Source organism: Drosophila virilis, chromosome X (genome assembly GCF_030788295.1).
Source record: "Drosophila virilis strain 15010-1051.87 chromosome X, Dvir_AGI_RSII-ME, whole genome shotgun sequence".
Classification (NCBI taxonomy): Eukaryota; Metazoa; Arthropoda; class Insecta; order Diptera; family Drosophilidae; genus Drosophila; species Drosophila virilis.
Genome location: NC_091543.1, coordinates 11,177,124 through 11,197,500, shown reverse-complemented (window position 1 = coordinate 11,197,500; position 20,377 = coordinate 11,177,124). Strand labels below are relative to the sequence as shown.

At 41.8% G+C, this 20,377-nt stretch overlaps 1 protein-coding gene across 1 annotated transcript in view; it reads right to left on the bottom strand.

Moving 5' to 3' along the window:
* The window catches only part of LOC6633582 (uncharacterized), a 24,063-nt gene extending 3,747 nt beyond the window's left edge, over positions 1–20,316 (bottom strand). Inside the window, exons 1-8 of the mRNA XM_032440049.2 lie at positions 19,631–20,316; positions 9,215–9,903; positions 4,455–5,638; positions 4,278–4,376; positions 2,991–3,113; positions 1,900–2,907; positions 1,134–1,193; positions 1–1,064 (exon numbers count right to left, since the gene is read on the bottom strand). The exon at positions 1–1,064 is cut by the window's left edge and continues 3,747 nt beyond it. Coding sequence (XP_032295940.1) covers positions 1–1,064; positions 1,134–1,193; positions 1,900–2,907; positions 2,991–3,113; positions 4,278–4,376; positions 4,455–5,638; positions 9,215–9,346 — 3,670 coding nt within the window. The 5' untranslated portion in view covers positions 9,347–9,903; positions 19,631–20,316. The remainder of the gene's footprint in view (positions 1,065–1,133; positions 1,194–1,899; positions 2,908–2,990; positions 3,114–4,277; positions 4,377–4,454; positions 5,639–9,214; positions 9,904–19,630) is intronic.
* Between the last annotated feature and the right edge of the window lie 61 nt (positions 20,317–20,377).

The following is a 20,377-nucleotide window of genomic DNA, read 5'->3' as shown; positions in this document are numbered from 1 at the left end:
TAAAGGCACTAAGAAAATGTGGACCGCCCATATCGAACTGCTGCTGCTCGTAGACATCGTCGACCATCGAGCCAACGCCGACGCCGACATTGACGCCATTCGGCAGACCAAAGCTGGCGCCATTCGCCGCCAATGTGGCCGCCGCGGCGGCAGCGGCAACGGTTGCCGCCTTGAACTGACTGATGGCCAGCATGGGCGGCTTGTCGCCGGGCTTCCAGCGCCGATGTATGCCCATCGACTTGAGCTTCTGGCAGACGGACGACGGCGATATATTGATGCCCTTCTCGGCCAGGCGTGCGGACACCTTCCAGTACTGTATATTGCTGTCCTCCTTGATCAGCTCGAGTATTTCGCGTGTGATCTCCTTGTCGCGCATCTCACGCTCGGCGGCCTTCAAGCGGCGACGCGGATGCAACATTTTCCCACCATTCAATGGCGGCGTCTGCTGCTGCTGCTGCTGCTGATAATGTGATGTGTCCGCTGGTGTCTGACGCAGTTGCTGCTGCTGTTGCTGTTGCTGCTGCTGCTGTTGTTGTTGCTGTTGCAGCAGCAATTCCTGCTGCTGTCGCTGCTGTTGCTGTTGCTTTTGCTGCTGCTGTTTGATCAGCTCCATTTGCAGCTGCTGCTGACGCTGCAGCTCCTGTTGATGGCGTTGCTGCTGTTGCTGTTGCTCCTGTTGTTGCTGCTGTTGCTGCTGTTGTTGCTGTTGTTGCTGTTGCTGCTGCTCCTTGGCAGCCTGGACGGCCGCCTCGTCACGCCCCTCGGCGCGCTTGTTGCGATACGAGAGCGGCACGCCCTTCAGTATGGCATCGCGCACCTTCCAGGCCGTCATCTGGGAGACATTTAGGGCACGCGCTATCTCCATGGTGGACGCATTCTGTGCGACCAACAGCTTGGCCATGGCATATTTCTCATCATCAATGAAGACGTTCGGCTTGCGTGGCTTCTTGCCAGGCTGATGGATCTGCGTTAGCGGCTGCTGTTGCTGCTGCTGCTGCGGCGGCGGTGGCTGCGGCTGCGGCTGTTGATGATGATGATGCGGGTTGCTGCCAGAGCTGCCATTGCTTAAAGAGAGACAACAACATTAGATAGAGCGAGCGAGCGAGAGAGAGAGAGAGAGAGAGAGCACAAACCTCTCATTGCTGTTGATGGGCGGCAGCGAGCGCAGGGACAAGTTGACGGGCAAAGCATGACTGAAAAAATGGCAAAGAAATGCATTAAATTAATTGCATATTTTTCTGACATGCAATAGAAAGAGAAGGACAACAGAGAGAGAGCGATAGAGAGAGAGAGAGCGAGAGAGAGAGAGGAGTCACGAAAACTCCAAGAATTCAATTAAAGTTCATGATTAACTTCGGAGTATAGAGTCCGATCATTAAGATTTTAAGGAATATAAAATAGAAAAAGTGTGTACACACTTAAGCTTTTATTTGGACAATGACCGAAAACGTCCAAATGCCTCATCTGTATCAGGTTTGAATGCAGCTAAAGCTGACTCTTGCAATTTTAAACAATATCTTCAAATCGATATTTATCGATATTGTGAATAAGTTATCGAAATGAAAAGAACCTAAATTTCAGGTTTGCCGCATATGGGTGCTTATAAATGCCAAGCTATGCTTAATAAACTCTGCCTCCAAATCGATATTTATCGATAGTGTCAAGAAGTTATCGAATTGAATAGGATAAAATCATCAAGCATAGATAATTGGTCTCTTGACAAACGGACAAACGGATGAACAACGACATTAGCTCGTCGTCCAGCTCCAACATGATGGACTCGTTTGAGCTTCCTTCTGCCTCGGAAATGCTGTCATCCTCAAGAGAACATGAAGTATCCAATCAATCAACCAGCTTACAGCCTAGCCTGACCAGCTCAACGAGCTCGGCTCTACTTACTTGGCCGCCACAACGGCGGGCGGATAGCGCGTCAACATGGGCAGCGTTCCATTGTGGGCGACCTTCTGCTGTTGCTGTTGCTGTTGCTGCTGCTGCTGCTGCTGTTGCTGCTGTTGCTGGAGCTGCAGCTGCTGGGCATTGACAATGTGCGGAAAGCGATGCGTTTCGGCCAGGAGTCGCTGATAGGCTTCGACATCGGCGCGTGCCGGCAACATGGGTGTCGGTGATAGGGAAATGGCGCGCTTGGAGTGCAGCTCATGGTCCATATCGGCGCACTCGGCCAGGGGGCTATGCTCCTCCAGCTGGGCGCGCATATCGTAGCCGTTGTGCAGCAGGCCGCAGACATCATCGTCGCCAGCATAGCCGGCCGTTTCCTCGGCGCCAATATCGCCAATGCCATCATTCTCGCCCACGCCCACGCCCTCGCCCTCGCCCTCGACCAAGCCATCAGCATCGGTATCGGCATCGCCATCGAGCTCGCGATCCCGATCCCGATCGTGTTCGCACTCGATCTGGCCATTGATGTCGTCGGGCTCAAGCTGGTCAAGAATGGTGAGCGGCGCGTGCTGCTCATCGTCGCTGTCCATTTGCTCCTCCTTGATGAGGCCCAGGCCCAGATGGCCATATGGCAACGTTAGCTGCTGCTGCTGCTGCTGCTGGCGCTCCTGCTCTTCCAGCAGCTGGCGTTCGTGCTGCTCCAGCTCCAGCTGCTGCTGCTGCTGTTGCAGCTGCAGCTGTTGCTGTTGATGCTGGAGCTGTTGCTGCTGCTGTTGGTGCTGCTGCTGGTGCTGGTGCTCCTCGAGAGCCTGATCGACGACGCGCTCGTGCAGGCTGACACCGTTCACGAGACTCTTGCGCAAACGCCAGGCGAAGGTGCGCGAGATGTTAAGCTCATTGGCAATCACTGTGGTGGTTGCCTCGCGCAAGATCAGCTGCTTGGCCAGGGCGATCTTCTTGGCGTCCAGCTTGATGCGAGTGCGTCCCTTGCGCTTGTTCGTCAGGCCCAGCCTATAAGAAAACAAAAACAAATTCCAGTTAAAACAAATCGAATCAGTCAATTTCCTCTTCACACACAACAAATTGCCACCTACTTGCGATTGTTCAGATGCAGTGCAGCATTGTCCGGCGGCGGCGGCGGCGGCTTGCGCGGCACCACGCGCTTCGGAAAGTTGTTGAACTGCACAATATTCTGCTTGAAGAGCTGCTGCAAGGGCCTGCAAAAGTGTACACAAAAGAGGAGAGAGTTAAAGTAGATATACTTAGATAAAGATATTACATATGATATAGTAGAGAACCAGCGAGAAGTTGCTGGTTCAAACTCGATAACAATTGTCTATTTAACTGACTAAATGAAAGCTTCTCGCACGGAATGAAACGTAGCAGCTGAAGCTTCCTTTGCGAACACAAGTTAGCGTTACAAACGAGAAGTCGCTGGTTCAAACTCGGAGACAATTGCCTATTCTGATAACTGTTTAACTGACTAACGAAAAGCATATCATACGGGTTGAAACGTAGCAGCTGAAGCTTCCTTTGCGAACGAATGTTAGCGTTACAAGCGAGAAGTCGCTGGTTCAAACTTAGCCAACTTTTAATTTGTTTTCATTTGTTTCACTGACTAACTGTTATTTTGTTTAATGCGTAGCAGTTGTAGCTTACTTTGCGCACGAAAGTTAGGGTAGTAGCGAGCAGTCGCTGGTTCAAACTCAATAACAATTGTTTGTTTTGTTTTATTATTTGTCTAACTGTCTAATCGATAGATGATCAACACATAGCCCATGGCCTAGCATATAGGAAGCTGTAAATTTTCAGTTCAGCTTCCTTTTTGGGTCGTAGGGTAGAGTAGGAGCGAGAGAACGCTGGTTCAAACTCAGCAACATAATTCACTTTTTTCTGTATTTGTTCAACTGATTTAACTGAAAGGAGGAGATGAACGCATTGAACAAAACTCACTTTTTAATGGGTCAAAGGGTAGAGTAGGAGCGAGAGAACGCTGGTTCAAACTCAATCACATTTTTTTTAATTTTTACATTTGCTTAACTGACTTACTAAAAGGCCCAAAGCTTAAGATCTAAGAAGCTGAAATTTGAATCGACGCCTTATTTTGGCTAAAATGTTAAAGAACAGGCGAGAAATCGCTGGTTCAAACTCAGCAAAATATGTCGTTTTGATCTATTTGTTCAGCTATAATATATATACCGTTATATAGATTACTTAAAAGTGTTCAGCCAGTCGATGGATAAGTACATTGGGGGGGCAGTAGGTGGGGCGTTGGAACTGCAGAGATCTCTGAAAGCTCAAGGAGAGCCCATCTAAAGTTGAACTGAATTGCACGAGTGCTTCCTATCATTGTTCCCGCTGCCAGCCCGATGGGTACTTACATTTTGGCCGCCTTGGATGGGCAGCCGGTGCGCTTGTGCCATCCCAGATGATGGCCGGTGGGGAAGAGGACATGGCAATCGGAGCACTGCATCGGCCGGCTGTGAACGAGTCAATTGGTAAATAGGATTAGGCAAATGCTGGACGGAGCATAATGGTGGGGCAGTTGGGCAACTTACGTCTGATTGCGTCGCTTCTTGACGCAACGACCACGTCGGATGTGCTTCTCGAGGAAACGCTTGTAGAAGTAGGTCTTGCGGCAATTGGTGCACTCGTAGACGGGTCCGGGTGCGCCGTGCACGCTCTGCATGTGCGCCTTGAGTATCTGCTTCATCTCGAAGATTAGGTAACAGTGCGGACACTGGAAGCCACCGACTCCGACGCCGATGCCGGCTGAACCATGGACAGCGCCGGCGACAGCACCATTGGCCAGACCGGCGGGTGCATCTGTATCGCTGCCGGGCATCATGCCGCCGGACGGTTCCGGGTCCGGATCCGAGGGTGTTATCAGCTCAATTTCTGGTATCAATGGCAATGTCATGTCCTCGTCCTCGTCGTCATCATCGTCATTGTCATCATCCACATCGTTGTGACCGCCGGCACCCAACACATGCCCATTGCCATTGGGAAACTTGTTCATGCGCTGCTGCATATACTCCTGCATCAGGCGTATCGAATTGAACGGCATGTGCTCCGGCATTTCGCCATCCTCGTGCGGCTCCTGCTGCAACTGCTGCAACTGTTGCTGCTGCTGCTGCTGCTGCAGCTGTTGCTGTTGCTGTTGCTGGAGTTCAAGCGCCAGACTTTGTGGCTCGTCAACTTGCTGCAGTGCATCGGCCTCCTGTTTCGGCTGCTTCGGCTGCTGCTCCTCCCGCCGCTGCTCTGTGATCTGCTGATGGCCATTGCTGTTGACGTGCCCATTCTGGGGCCGTGCCTCGACTGCATCGCTGTCGTTAACATTGCCATTCGGATCCGGATCCGGTTCGGTTACGCCATTCGCATTGTCCTCCTCCTCGTCGTCGTCTGAGCTGCTGCCGCCGCTGCTGCTGCTGCTGCTGCCGCCGCCGCTGCTGCTGGCGCTGCCACTGCCGCTGCCGCTGGCGCTGCTGCTGCTGCCGCTTCTCGCCGGAAGACCGGCAGCTGTTAGGAGGCATTCGGCGGCTGGCGGTGGATCCGGCGCCGGCTGGTCGAGCACCGTCTCGACGTTCAGCTCGCCCGTATGCCCCTCGATCTTCTTGATCAGCAGCTGCTGGCGATAAAAGTTGTCCGCATCCTCGCACTTCTTCTTGAACAAACACGCCGAGATGGCCGTCTTGGCACAGTTTACGCACACCTGTTGCGGCAATGTGTCATTCTTGGCGATCTGCACAGGTAAATTGAAAGTTATTCAACGATAATTCGTTTAGTTCAGCTTAATTTAAGTTCATATATTGTTAGCCTATAAAGCTATATTCAATTATTTTTTTACTTAGAATCCCTTTGGCAATTCCAATCAGAATTGTCGCTCGCATTTTGAACCAGCAAACAAACTAATTGGCGCGCGAACTGGTTCATTTATGAACCGGAGCGTAGAAGAAAGAACCTCAAGCACAGTTAAAAACCTTGTTTTCTAGCTTTTCTGGTAAAAAGTAAAGTTTACAAGGTTTTTTTCTTTCGAATTTGATTTGCGGGTCGACGAACCAAATCTCAGCTATGCATAAAAACTATAAAAAAATAGAAGGCACAGAAAACGTCTCGACAGGTTTTTTTTTCATCTGTTGCGTATTTTCATTTGGTTTTGGGATTTTTGTATTAAATGAACAAAATAGTAATAATACACACGGACACACATACATATGCATAGATATATATGCATGCATGTATGTATGCATGTATGCATGTATGTAAGCATGCATGCATGTATGTAAGCATGCATGTATGTAGTTATAATCATGTTCATTATACAGAAACCTTGATATGGAAAAACTGTTTTATTTACACAAGAATTAGCAGAGCTACAAAAATAAATACACAAACATAGAGCGTACTCAGGTGTATACACATACACATACATATGCATACACATGTAAGCATGTATGTGTGTATGTATGTATGTGCGCGCGTGTGTGTGTGTGTGTGTATTTAAAGTTTAATAAACGCGATCTGCTGCGATCTCGTGTTTCCTCAACGAGTTTTGCCCCATAAACACGATAAAAAAAAATATATGTAAAAAAAAAGCCATAATAAATATGATTAGAAAAGAAGAAGCAGGAAAGCATAATGAAAGAAAAATTAATCCAAAGCAGCAATCGAAATGTATGTGAAAAGATGTTAAAAAAAAATAAACTGAGAAATAGCAGAAAACCAGAAAAACATTTCACATTCAGGAAAAAATCAAAAAAACAAAAAACCAAAAAATATTAAAAAAAAAAATAAATAAATTATAATATGTATATGAAAAAAATACATGAATGGAATGGAATGGCATGGAATAAATTCAAAGCAGCGCTCGCAGCCGCAAACGAAGTTGACGACGAAGACGCGGGGCGCGGTGCGAAGAGTTGGGCAAGAGTTGACGTCGCAGTGTTGCCCAATCAAAAAATAAACAAAAACAAAAACAAAAACTAGCTGAATAGCTTGCAAAAATAAGCTATAAAATAGCTTTAAAAAAAAGTGAGCTGCCAACAATAGCAAAATAAATTTTTTAAAATAGCTAAAACTGTCGAATACAGCTAGAAAATGGCTGAATTGGCAACACTAATCGCCACCTGCGTCCCGCCCCATTGGGCGGGCGGCAGATAGGGGGCCAACGAACGTCTAAGCCGACAACGACTAACTGAATGAATGCCGCCGCATGCCGAGAGCGAGCGCAAGAGCGGCGCGAGCGAGACAGCGATAGACAAACAGAGAGAACAGTTTGTGTGAAGAGAGCGCAGATGCGAGAAGAAGCAGAAGCAGCAGCAGAGGCAGCAGCAGAGGCAGCGGCAGCACAAAATTGTAAAAGAAAAATTTATGGAATTAAACCAAACATGAATTATACATTTACATACATATACTTAGTTGTGCTTGTGTGTGTGTGTGTGCGAGACGTCAAACAAAAGAAGAAGAAAAATATAGATATGCATGCATGTATGCATGTATGCATGTGTGTATGTATAAGCAGCAATTCAAACGGTAAATTATTTAACAAAAGCAGCAAACGAAAGAAAACTAAATACAAGCAACAAGAAACAGAAGAAATTCCAATTTAAAATAAAAAAAAAATAAAAAAAAAACACGCACAGACAAAACCAAGTTATGTATGTATGTATGCATGTATATGATACGCCGGCTAAAGAAGAAAAAAAAAACGGTATAATACTTAAAAACTAAACGAGCTGAACTCAACTAAAACAAACAGAAAAAAAAAAGAATTACGAACAAAAACAAAAACAAACAAACAAAAGCAAACGAAACGTTTTTTTCTTCATTTCATTTCATGTCAGTTACTGTGAAAGAGATAAAAATGTTGTGAATTACGGCTATTCTATGAAATATGTTAATATATCAGTGCCAGTACATACATATATACGGGACACACACACACGCACACATACATGCATGCATACATATACATATCACTTTACAGAGAAACGCCTTCGCGTATGCATGTACGCATGCATGTACGCATGTATGCATGTACGCATGTACCAGCAGCTGAATTGGGGGTGTTGGAAATTCCAGGCTCAAGCTTATTTTAAAGTCGTGAACTGAACTGGTTCATGCAGGATCTATTCTATTTAGTTGAGCATTTCAACAAGTTCATTTCAACGATTCAACTAGTTCATTCCAATTGGCATGTTAGCCAGATGGAAACGCTTTAACATAGAATTCCAAATGTTTTGTTCTCTTGGAGTTTCTTTATTTTATTGATTTTTGCAGCAAACAAAAACTTTTAATAGATTCTGAAGATTCTAAACAGCATTGTTTAAATCTGGTTGCCAAAGTTTATCTTTACAAAAAGTCTTAAATCACGCGTAAACGCAAAAAGATTGTCAAAAGTTAAACAATGAGATATCATGATGGCATATTTTAAAAATAAAGCAAATGAAGATAGTTTTAGAGAGCATGCGAATATAAAGAACATTTCATGAAGTCAGCATTTAAAACATAATTTAAATTTCAATCTTTTATCTTGAACGACTCTCAAAAGTTACTTTTATCTCTCTGAAATTCTAATCAGCTTGCACGGCATTCCAATTGGAATATAAACCCAGTAGATACTGAGCACACGTAGAGCAAATACTATGATATGACTTGATAGATATGTAGATATCTTAAAAGAACTGCCAATCTAATTTTCTAAGATTTTTGTTCGAAAAATGCATTCATTCTTGGTGGAAATGGCGATCAAAATCATTTGAGACGTGTTTCACATTTTTCGTAGATTTAAACCCTTTTTTTTTTTTTTTGTGGTTTTCAATTTTGTCCGATTTGAAGAGCTTGGGGAATTTCACCCGCAACAGAAAGCATTTTTATTTGCCATTCGATTAAATTCATTTTCTAAGATCTAGGAGAGCATTTATTTGATATGTGCCACCGGGCAAGGCCGGGGAATATTCTAGTTATTTTCTTTGCCTTTCTCTAAATATGTGTTTGTATATTTAAGCTACGATGTACACGGTATCTACTAGTCGGACGCTGCCAATTGGCGCACTGTTTTGTTATTTGAATTGTGACGCAAGTGAAACGAGCCAAAATTCCAATTATTTCATTTAAAATTTAACCGCAAGGTTCTAATTTAAGCGTAGATTCATGTCTATGTTAAATTAGCTACACGAACAGAACTTAAGGACGCCGGTTCGATTCGCAGCCTGAACATATTCTAGTTGGCAATCGGTGCGTCTGATTGGAACACCCTAAAGTCGTCTAGTCAAATACCAAGTGCCCCCAAAAGTCGGTTTGTTCTTGTTTCTCTTACCTTAACATCCGCCAATGTGGTGATCTTTTGCCAAAGCGAATCCTCGCCAAATATGGATATCATTTGCATAGAGTTTGTGTGCGATGTGATGCAAATGCGGCATAATTGCGGATTGCATATCTCGGCGTCCATGTTGAATTTGCTGGAGATCAGGATATGCGATAGGAATTGTAATAGAAGCTGTTGCCCCCGTCGTGATACGTATAGTTATGTGTGGAATTTGAATTGGAATTGGTATTGGAATCGGAACTGGAGCTGAAGCTGGAGCTGGAGCTGGAGCTGGAACTGGAGCTGGAATCGGAGTTAGAGGAGGAGGCGTGTGAGCAGCCAGCCGGCCAGCCAGCCAGCTGCATGCCAGATCTTCTCCTCTCTAGCGTCGCACTGCCGTTATTTATCCGCGTTCCCGTTGCGGCGGCATTGGACTTCAAAGCGGACACCCGCAACAAAAAATAAAAACAAAGCAATGCAGAAACAAAAACAAAACCAATAACAAAAACAAACAAAATCAACAAGTGGCAACGCTGTGCGCCGTGCAGCGTGTGGCCAAATGTTTGTATTTTATTTTTTGACTTTTGTTTGTATTTTCTTCTTCTGTTTTTTGTTTTTTGTTTTTTTTTTTTTTTTTGTTTTTTGCGTCACGGGAAAAGACGGAAAACGTTGACGCGATTGAAGTGGCGGCGATTTGGATACTGAAATGGAATACAGAGAACGAGAAACTATTTATTAATAATGCGAGAGTCGGAGAAATATAAAAATACATACAAACAAACAAAAAAAACAAACGTAGACGAAAACTAAATAAATAAAACTAAGAAACAAGAGAGGGAAAAAATTGAAATTCAAGAAAATAAAAACACGCACACAATAAACACACACACACACATACAAATACAGAGACGACAGGCAAACAAGCTACCCCCCCGCCACCCTTCCCTTTACCAACGCTTTGTCACCTTCAAGCAACCCAATCTATATATGAGACTCGAGCATTTTTATTATTGTGTAGATTCCAAAAACAACAACAACAACAACAACGGTAATACAATTCTTACTGTCGTTGCCATACACACACACACACACACACACACATACATACGAACTTGATACAAACGAAAATAAAATTACACAAAAGAAAACAAGTCAAAACTAAAAAAAAAAAAAATAACAAAACTTAAAAACACACACACACACACTCACACACAGACACACACACACAGACAGTGGGAAGCGAACAAATAAATAATAGCAAAAATCGTAACGAAACGAAATAATAAAATAAACTCTATGAGCCGGATGACTGCTACTAAAGGCAGGCAAGGGGCTCGATGGGGATGGGTAGTGGCTGGGCCGTGGTAGGGCCAGGGGAGGGGTGTGTGCAAGCCGAGGTGAGGTGAGGTTAACCGCCACAGAAACTACAACGATAAATTCATGTTCTCTCACGCGCGCTCTCTAGTTTTATCGCGCGCTCTCTCGCTCTCGCTTGCTCTTTAAGCATGTGTGTGTGTGTGTGTGTGTGTGCGCACTTAAAAGGGTAAGCAAGGACGGCCGAAGGGAGCCGTGCAAGTTAGTGCAATGCAAGATTGGGCAGGAGGCAAGGGGCCAAGCGTTTGCTATTGCGCATAAAACTAAGCAAAAATGGCAAAAGGGCTTTTTGCATCCTAAAGTAAAGACAAACATCTGCATATTAACTTCGAGTACAACTTTTTATCCAACTGAGGAGTGAGCCGAGCAGAACAGGAATCAGTTGAAGTTGAACACACCCCCGCACCCACACACACACACACATACGCAACAAGAAAATAAGTCTCAACAGCAAAGAAAACAAGAGATAAAATCCTAAGCTGCACTTCAAGCGCTTATTATAAAAAGAAAAATATACACACATACAAATGCATATGTACATATACATACATATATATATATATGTGTGTATATATGCAAATGCATCTGTATGTATGTATGTATAGAAACGTCTTATGTTAAGAGCATCGCAACGCAACGCAACGCATCGCGACTGCATTTTCTTGCAAATTGGTATTATTTTTCAATAAGCTACAAATTAGAAGCAACTCAATGCCGCTGCTTTTCTTTGCTTGCAAATTGCTGCTCCTTTTTTAATGGGCTGCAAATGAAAGTTGCACTAATTTGAGAGTTGGCTTTAATGTACTAAAAAATGACAGAATATTAAATACTTATATGCATATGCGCTACACTTGCAACACCTAATCAAAAATGTGCGAACTGATCAACACTGAAACGGCAATGCGTCGTTTTCAAATAGTGCGAGGAATGTGAAATTCCTGAACCAGTTCCAGATTCAGCTCAAATAACGACAACGCTTCTTGTACTATTCAAATGATGGAAATCAAGCGCAACAGCAACAACAGCAACAACAACAACAGCAACAAAATGGCAAACTCAAATTTGGATGGGATCGCGATGAGAAGAAGGAAATCATAAGATCTAGAAAAACTGCAGTCAGTCGCGCAAATAGAAACAAGAAATAAGAACATGCAATAACTACGCAAACGCTTACAGCGTCTCTTTATCTCTCTCTCTCTCTTACACACACACACACACGCACACACAGTCGTAGTTAGAGACACCAGCAACGACCTGGAAACTGGAACTGAAAACCCAACCAATTTGCAATACATATTTGTACGACCGAGTACTTGTACGTACAATTCCCGTCTCCATGTCGCATTTTTTTTTTTTCTTGTCTGAATATAACTACAGCAATATACACGTTAGTATACTTACAAACATAACTATGTACATGTATGGAATATCTGTATAATTTATAAAGACACACACACATACACACACACACACAATCGCATTCATAACTATGTGTGCATATGTGTGTGTATGTTTTTATGCCCTGCCCGCATATGGTACGTTCAATCGTTAACCCCCTCGTTCAACTGCCGCCCCCCCCCCTACCACCTATAACCATTTTTTCTTGATTTTTTTTTTCGCCCCTTCTTCCAGCCATTAGCATTCATTGTGTTGTGTGTGTGTGTGTGTGTGTGTGTGTCCAAGTCGAGTCTGCAGCTCACTTGGAGTCTTTTGTTTAGAGTTTAAAATAAAATTAAATAAAATTGAAACCATAGTAAAGAAAAACAGCAACAGTAATGAATACAACGTTAACGTCGAAGTCGACGTCGGCGTCGACGTCAACGTCAACGTACACGTTAATGTTAACGTCGCTCGCGGTTTACATATGAGGAAATATTACAGTTTATAACAAACGTATAAAATGCATGAGCATGGATAATGGAGTAAGAGTGCGAGTACGAGAGCAACAGCTACTGCCGGCTTGCACAAACTAAGAGCAAAAAAAAAAAAACAAAAACAAACACAAACATACAACCAAAGAGAGCCGAACTTCAACACTAAATAGTAAAGGCAGAAAAGTCAAGAAACTCAACATTTGTCTCTTAATGCCGTTGTTGTTGTTGTTGTTGTTGTTGTTGCTGCTGCTATTTTCTGTTGTTGCTGCTGCTGTTCCTGTTGGCTGTTGCTTTAGTTATTTCAGCGTGCTAAAGTCGTAGTCCAAGTCGCAGCCAAAGTGCTCAACGGACAACTATTAAAGAAAAAAAAAACCACAACAACAACAGCAACAAAAAGACGACGAAATACAAATACACGCTACTTACACTTACTAGCCATACATAACTACAATACACATGCATCTCACGCCTCTCTCTCTCTCACTCTCACACTAACTGTATGTGTGTGTGCAGCGCACGTACATTTAATACTTAACTCTTGTATCGTCGTCGTTGGTCGTTGTTGTGCTTTAACTTTGTTTTTCTTTTTTTTTTTTTTTTTATTTAGCTATTGTACAGTTCCACAGAAAATTTATACAACGCACGGACGGTGAGTGGCTGCTAAGACTCAAAAGGATGGTGCGCAAGGGATGGGGGGAGGGGAGGGGTACGGCGGTGTATGCTGGTATGTACAATTTAATATTTGTATGAACATATTTGCGGACAGCAAGCGCACACACACACACACACACACACGCACACATGCACAGCTAGAGAGCGAGCGCGGCAGAGAGCGAAAAACAGCGCCGAAGACTTGAGGAACACACATCGCAAAGAACGAAGACGAAGTTGGCGCACTGATAGATCTGCACACAAATACGTTCGCGTGTGCGCGCGCGTGTGTGTGTGTGTGTGTGCGCACTAGATAAATTCTAAACGCTGTCGTTGACTTAGAAAGTATCTATTGAAAGATACAGCGCGTTTCTTCTGCTGCTGCGGCAGCTGCTTCTTCTTCTACCCTGTAACCATAAAATGCGCAAAAATTGAGTGCAATAAAGTTGCGCAAATGTAAGAAGAAGAATGCCAAAAGCAGAAACGAGTCACACACACACACACACACACACACATGTACATTGCATTGCATACGCTTAGCTTCCAATTAAAACTTTGCATAGAATTCTGCAGAAATTTCTTTCATAGAAAACTCTTTTATATAATTGCTACAATTTTTTTTTTCTTTTTTGCTCTTTTTAAGCTCTTTGAGAGAGTATTAAAAAATAAAAAAAAAATAAAACTAGGGGGAAATATGGTCACACAGAAATGAATAAATTGAATATATAGTTTAAAAGGCTGGCATTACCCGGCGTTGCCCGGTCTCAGTTAATTTTTTGGAATTTTCCACTTTTATTTTATAATTGCATCAATTTAAGTTAACTGGAACTAGTTCGAAACGCACGTTTCGAATGACATTTTTGAAGCGAAAAATAGTTCTTCATAGAGAACATGATCTGGAAATTTTGTAAACCGAAAATTTCCATTAAATTGACATTTTACTCTACTATACTTACATACATATATTTATTTGTTGATATTTTTTTTATTTAACTTTTGAATGGGTTTCATTAAATTTGTATTCTGTATATTTCTGATTCTAATTCAATTATGAGCTGGTTCATTTTTCCATAACGAGTCAAGCAAATATTTACAGCTACAAGGGTTTGGATAATCTTACTAATTAGAAAGACAATTATAATAATCATGAGGCAAGTGGAAAACTACAAAACTTTTTAGATTGTACAATCTCAAGTTCCATTGTAAATACACTTTATTATTGCTCGAAGAATTTTAGTTCATCTGCGAATATTTGTACAAAGTACAAAGATCTAGATCTTTTATTAATATAAGTTTATCTTTTTAGTCAATTGGTTTTCGCAGTTTCAATTTGATAGATAAAAAACAAGATTTGCGATGCATGTGGGCGTACGCATGCGCTTGGGCGTGGCACTTGTAAGATATTAGAGCATTTCGATTTGGAGCCGTGCGTGGTAATTACGAGCTCACGACAATGAGCACAACGTGAACAACAATTTACATGTACTTGCCATAACAATGGGTCCGGAAGAAGTGCACACATACATACATACATACGAGTACAAATACACATACATACACATATGGTACATGCATGCATATATGTATGTATGCATGTTTATTATATGATAGCCAGATGAAGATACGAAGATACAGTCGGGTCAGATATCTGTGTGTGTGCACAGAGATAAAGTGCGAGAGAGGCAAGTGGAAATTCAACACCTACAACTTGTCTGTGTGCATGTATGTGCACACATATATGCACATACGCATATCGGAAAGACAAGCTCCAACTGAAGATTGAGACGCGTTATAGTTAGGTGTGGTCCCAAGTCTGTAAGGCCCCAATATGCAGCATTGTAGTTGGCTAAATAAAAGACATTGACGGGAAGCGGCTGATGTCGACGATCAAATACCCTTTAGCAACCCATTTTTATTGCGACTTTTTGTTCCTGTCTAGGACTCATCACAATTTCTAGGTTTAGATCGAAAGATTTACAAACTAATTTGTACAAAAAAAGGTGCTTACATCGAATCAATAAAAAAATAACAATACCCTTTGATAGGGTATACGATTATGAAGTCTGGCATCTGCAGCTGAAAGACATGAAAAACTTGTGCATATGATAAAAAGATATATATATATATATATATATATGCATGCATAAATCGAATGATATTCAATCTTGTACCAAATTGTGTAAACATTTTCCGCGTAACCAAATAACAAAAAAAAAAAAAAAAAAAAAAAAAAACAGTTACGTTTTGTGTTTCGCAAGAGAAGAAACATAAAATTAAAAAAAAAAAAAAATAAAAACAAATTGAGAATTTCACAGTAATCCGAAAATGGATATAAGACAAATACAAATTAAGCCAGTGGATTAGGCAGACAAAGGGGGAGGGAGCGAGAGAGATAGAGAGAGAGAGAGAGAGAGAGATAGCGGGAGCTGCACTTAGCTGTAGATGTGCGCATACATGTACATGTTTGCATGTACATATTTTTGTATGCATGTATGCATGCATGCATGCACATACATATGCATGTTATTAAAATCATATCCATGTACTTATGTCAGGGACAAGAATGCGCTGCTAAGGCAAAGCTAAAAATAACAACTGCCGATAATGACGTTTATGATAAATCCGATTATAATAATGATTATGAAGATGATGATGATGATCATGATGATGATCATGATGATGATGATGTTAGTAACGACAGCAACCCACGTAAGATGCAAGGCGCACTAAGTTAAAGCAGAAGAAGAAGCAACACAAGCAGCAGAACAGAGACAAAAAGAAAAAAAAAACGTACACGATTAGTGAGTTTGCCCAACTGGCAAATACCCTGTTTTAGTGCAACCAGCTACACCGAGCATGCATAAGCCACATGGATAAATAATGGAAGGCTACGCCAATTAGAACATAATCCCAAATAACCGTTAGAAGCCAGTTCAATTAATATTCAGATAGCCCATGCAAAAACCAATATACCCCATTCAGCGCCGACTCAAGACTGGGCATAAATAGTCAAACAGCAACTGAATATGCGTGTGGGCGGTGGGCGTGCTCACAAACGAAGGTAGAGTATGAAGAAGGAGCAGGAGACGCAAGGCGTCAGAGCAAGACAAACTCAAAAGTTAAGAAAGAAAATACGAAAAAAAAAAAAATACACGAGAAGACCAGAAAATCCAAAACTAGACAAAAACTTGGCAATGGCAAAGGCAACGGCAACGGCAACGGCAGTAAAGATAAGCGCACACACAGCGACAACTCAGAACTGGGAACTGGGAACAGAGAACTGGGAACAGAATGAAGCGCAGCAGCAGCGGCGGCCACATAGACAAGTTTATGCAAGGCTGGCGTGGTAAATGGTTGGTGAGGGGGGTAAGGAGGGGTGCAGCGACATAAATGATGCCAAACCAGCAAGTCCTCTCACCTATGCTTGTCTATGTATGTATGTATGTGCTATGCAGGTATTTATGGCTGTGCGTGTGTCTGTGTGTGTTTGCCTTTGTGTGATTCTCCACCCAGTTCTCAGCCTCATCAACATCATCAGCATCATCCATAATGATCATTTTCAACATCATTAATGCAATGCAAGGCAAAGTTAAACCGCAAGCGAAAAGAAGTTGCGCCAAACTAAAAAGTCGCATTTGGAATGCCCTTACCTACACACAAGCAACAACAACAACAACAACAACAAGTAGAAGAAGAAGAAGAAGCAAGCATTCAAGCCGCATAGAAAACATAGAAAGTCAATAACATAGAAAACATTTTCTGCACAAAGTTGATTTTTCTGCATTTCGTTCTTAGTTGAAAAGAGCGAGCGAGCGAGCGAGAGAGCGAGCGAGTTTGGGGTTTTGGGTGGGAGCATACGCAGAGCGCAACTTAAAAGAGAGACGGACTTGGGAAGAGAGCGCAGAGCGGAGCGTATGCACGTGAAATAAATGCAATTACCGCATTCAATGCGCGTTTGTGTGCGAGTGTGTGAGTGAGTGAATGAGCGTGAGATGTGTGAGTGTGTGTGTGTGTGTGTGAGCGTCGTTGCGCGTGCATGTGTGCAAGTTTTATAATTTTTCTATAGTTTTTATTTTTTTTTTTTTTCATTACAAGCTTTGCTATACTCTAGACTATGAGTGTGTACAATTACTTTGACATGCACATTGATAAGCCTGACAAGGAAGTTCCCTAGACCTTATCTGTGATTTTTTTTTTGTGTTTGTGCTCATGCAAAAAGGTGTATTAATTATGAATGCACTTAAACATAGTAACTATTTAATAATTATATACCAGTTGCTCCTCATACTAAGTTATTTCTGTGGATGCTGTTTGAATCGAACTTATATAAGAATCTGTTAGTGTATTTAAGCTTCGATGTGCCGCATTGAAAGGCTCCTCCTTCTTCTTCTTCTGCTACTGCTTCTCCTTCGTCTACTTGTTATTTTATGCGTTCACAAAACTTGAGAAGCAAAAACAAAAACGAACGACATTTTCTGTATACGCGTCGCCGTCGACGTCGACGTCGCCGTTTGTTTGAACGCCGTCCGCCCGCCCGCCCGCCGCTCTCTCTACCGTTTTTGCAGCTCTGCTGCAGCGCTGCACTTACTGTTGTTGTTTTATACGTTTTCTTACACAAATTATTATTTTTTTTTTTCTTTCTTCATATGCATTTTGATGTGCGTGTGCCAGTCGACGATGTTTTGTGTGAGTGAGTGTGTGTGTGTGTGTGTGTGTGTGTGTGTGTGTGTGTGTTCGCCTCGGATCAAATTTGTTGAATTGTTTATTTAGTACGCTGTCGTTGTTGTTGCATATATAACATATATATATATATATATATATATATATATATAAATATATGTGTATGTACATATATTTTGTTCAGTTATTGTTATTATCGTTAGTTGCAGTTGCATTCGCTCTCAACGTTCGCTTCGCTCGCTCATTCGTCTACATTCCGTCACTTGGTGTCTCTTTCGTTTTTGGTATTTGTAAATTACATAAATTGTCTTGGACTATAAATTACGGGAAGATTATTATGGATTGCTGCTTGCATGTGTGCATGTGCATGTGTGCATGTGTGCATGTGTGTACATGTGTGTGATTGTATGCATGTAGACAGTTGTTGTTGGCTTGGTTCGGTTTTGGTTTCGCTTTGCTTGCATCGATGAAACGAACGCAATAACCACAACAACAACAACAACAACAACTGCAGCAGCAGCAACAATGTGTTTTTTATGCTTTTATAGAGATCTGCATTTAATGATACTCTGCCAATCGCACATAGTTACACATGTACATATATGTATGCGTGTGTGTGTGTGTGTGAGTGTGTGTGTGTGACTCAGAGGATGGAAATGGATATGGTTATGTTAAATAGCAAGTTTTGCATGTGTCGTAAAATGCCAAGCGATGTTTTTTCTGCTGCTGCTGCTGCTGCGGCAGCCAGACAAAGGCAGGGCAAAGGATCATTAAAAAATGTTGAAATGCGCCTTTTAAAGCGCTTTGCTCTTATCGGTCCAACTGGATTTGCAATTGGGCGGACAGTACATGCGCCCAAGAACTAAACGGAATCCAATTGGATCGATGCACACACACACACATGCACCTAGACAGGCAGATTCCAGCACTGCTTGCATTAGTTGACAGCTGCGCCTGATTAATCGATTATATTAATCGATGCATGTGCCTGGCTTAAATGTCAAATTGCCTGTGTGAGTGTGTGTGTGAGTTAACGTTAGATTCGAAGACGTGACAAAATGGCGCAATGTAAGAAAGTTAGTTAGCTAGAAGAAGCATGCGAATGCGAGGTCATTGAGCTGAAACAAGATATGAAACAGAAATGGAATAAATAAAAAAACAAACTGTTATATGTAAACACATACATACATATATGCACAACTGTTATACTACATAATGTATGTACATAGCTCAACTGCAAATGAGAATTTATAACAATTATACAATTTTATTTTAATTTCAATTCATGCATGTGCTTGTAGATTAATCTATGCATAATATCCATATACATCTACTCTGTGTGTGTGTGTGTATGTGTGTGTGCGTGCCAAGAACAATAAGCAAATACATGAACAACAAAAAGTTCTCTTGGCATTTTCTTGAGCATTATCAACGTAATCTACGCTGCTTGCCAACACACGCACACACACACACACACACACACACACACACACACGCACTGATTTAACGTAACTATTCCAGTGGCTCGGCTCAAGTGAGCATAGTTAATGGCAAACAACAATAAGAACTAGCGAAAGAGACAACACAAAAAAAAGAAGCAAATACGAGGCAACAGCACACACACACACACACACACAAACACGCGCGCGCACACACACACATGCGAGCAACAGCAGTAATAATAACAATAATAAATTGAAGAGTTAAACTAATAACGAAATATGAACACACACACACACACACAGATGCGCACATTCATATCTATAGCTCAATATACTGTTTGTATGTTAAGTAAACGTTACACACACATACACACACACACGCGCGCATATATTAAATACATACATACCTTTATTTAGTCGAAATTGCTATTTATTTGCTGCTGCTGCTGCTGCTTCTTCTTCTTCGGCTTTGCCGTGCCTATGGGTTTCTTCTTCTTGTTGTTGTTGTTGTTGCTGCCGTTGTTATTGTTGTTGTTGTTGTTATTGTTGTTGCTTCTCCGTTTCTTTTTACTTATTAGTTTTTTTTTTTTTTTGCACAAGCAGAGAATCAATTTGGAATGTTTAAAGATACTTTTTATTGTTAATGTACGTTTTTTTTTTTTTTTATGCTATGTGCCGTTTTTCTTGTTGGTGCTTACATAAATTTCGTTGCGTTTGCAATTTGAATTTGTTCTTTTATTTGGATTTGTATTTGTATTTGTATTTGTATTTTTTTGCACCTGCACCTTGCCGTATTTCACATCAAATTCATGTATTTTGTCAGTGACTGACAACAAGTAATAGAACAACAGTAAAAAAAAAAAAAACCATACACAATTGATTTTATTTAAATAAAAAAAAAATAACATGCACAAGCTTTTGTATCAAATTAATTCATTTGCACAATTCTCATTGACAAAACGGTAAACACAATTCAAAAATGCGCTGTTGCTGTTACAGTTATGTTGAGTCAATTTACGCAAACTGCGACGCAGCGCTGCGCAAAACACAAGACGTCCGCTCACCGCAATGATCTGACAAGACAAAACAAAAAGCGTAGAAAAAACAAAAAAAAAAATAGAAACCAACACAAAAAACATCAGCACATGACAAAT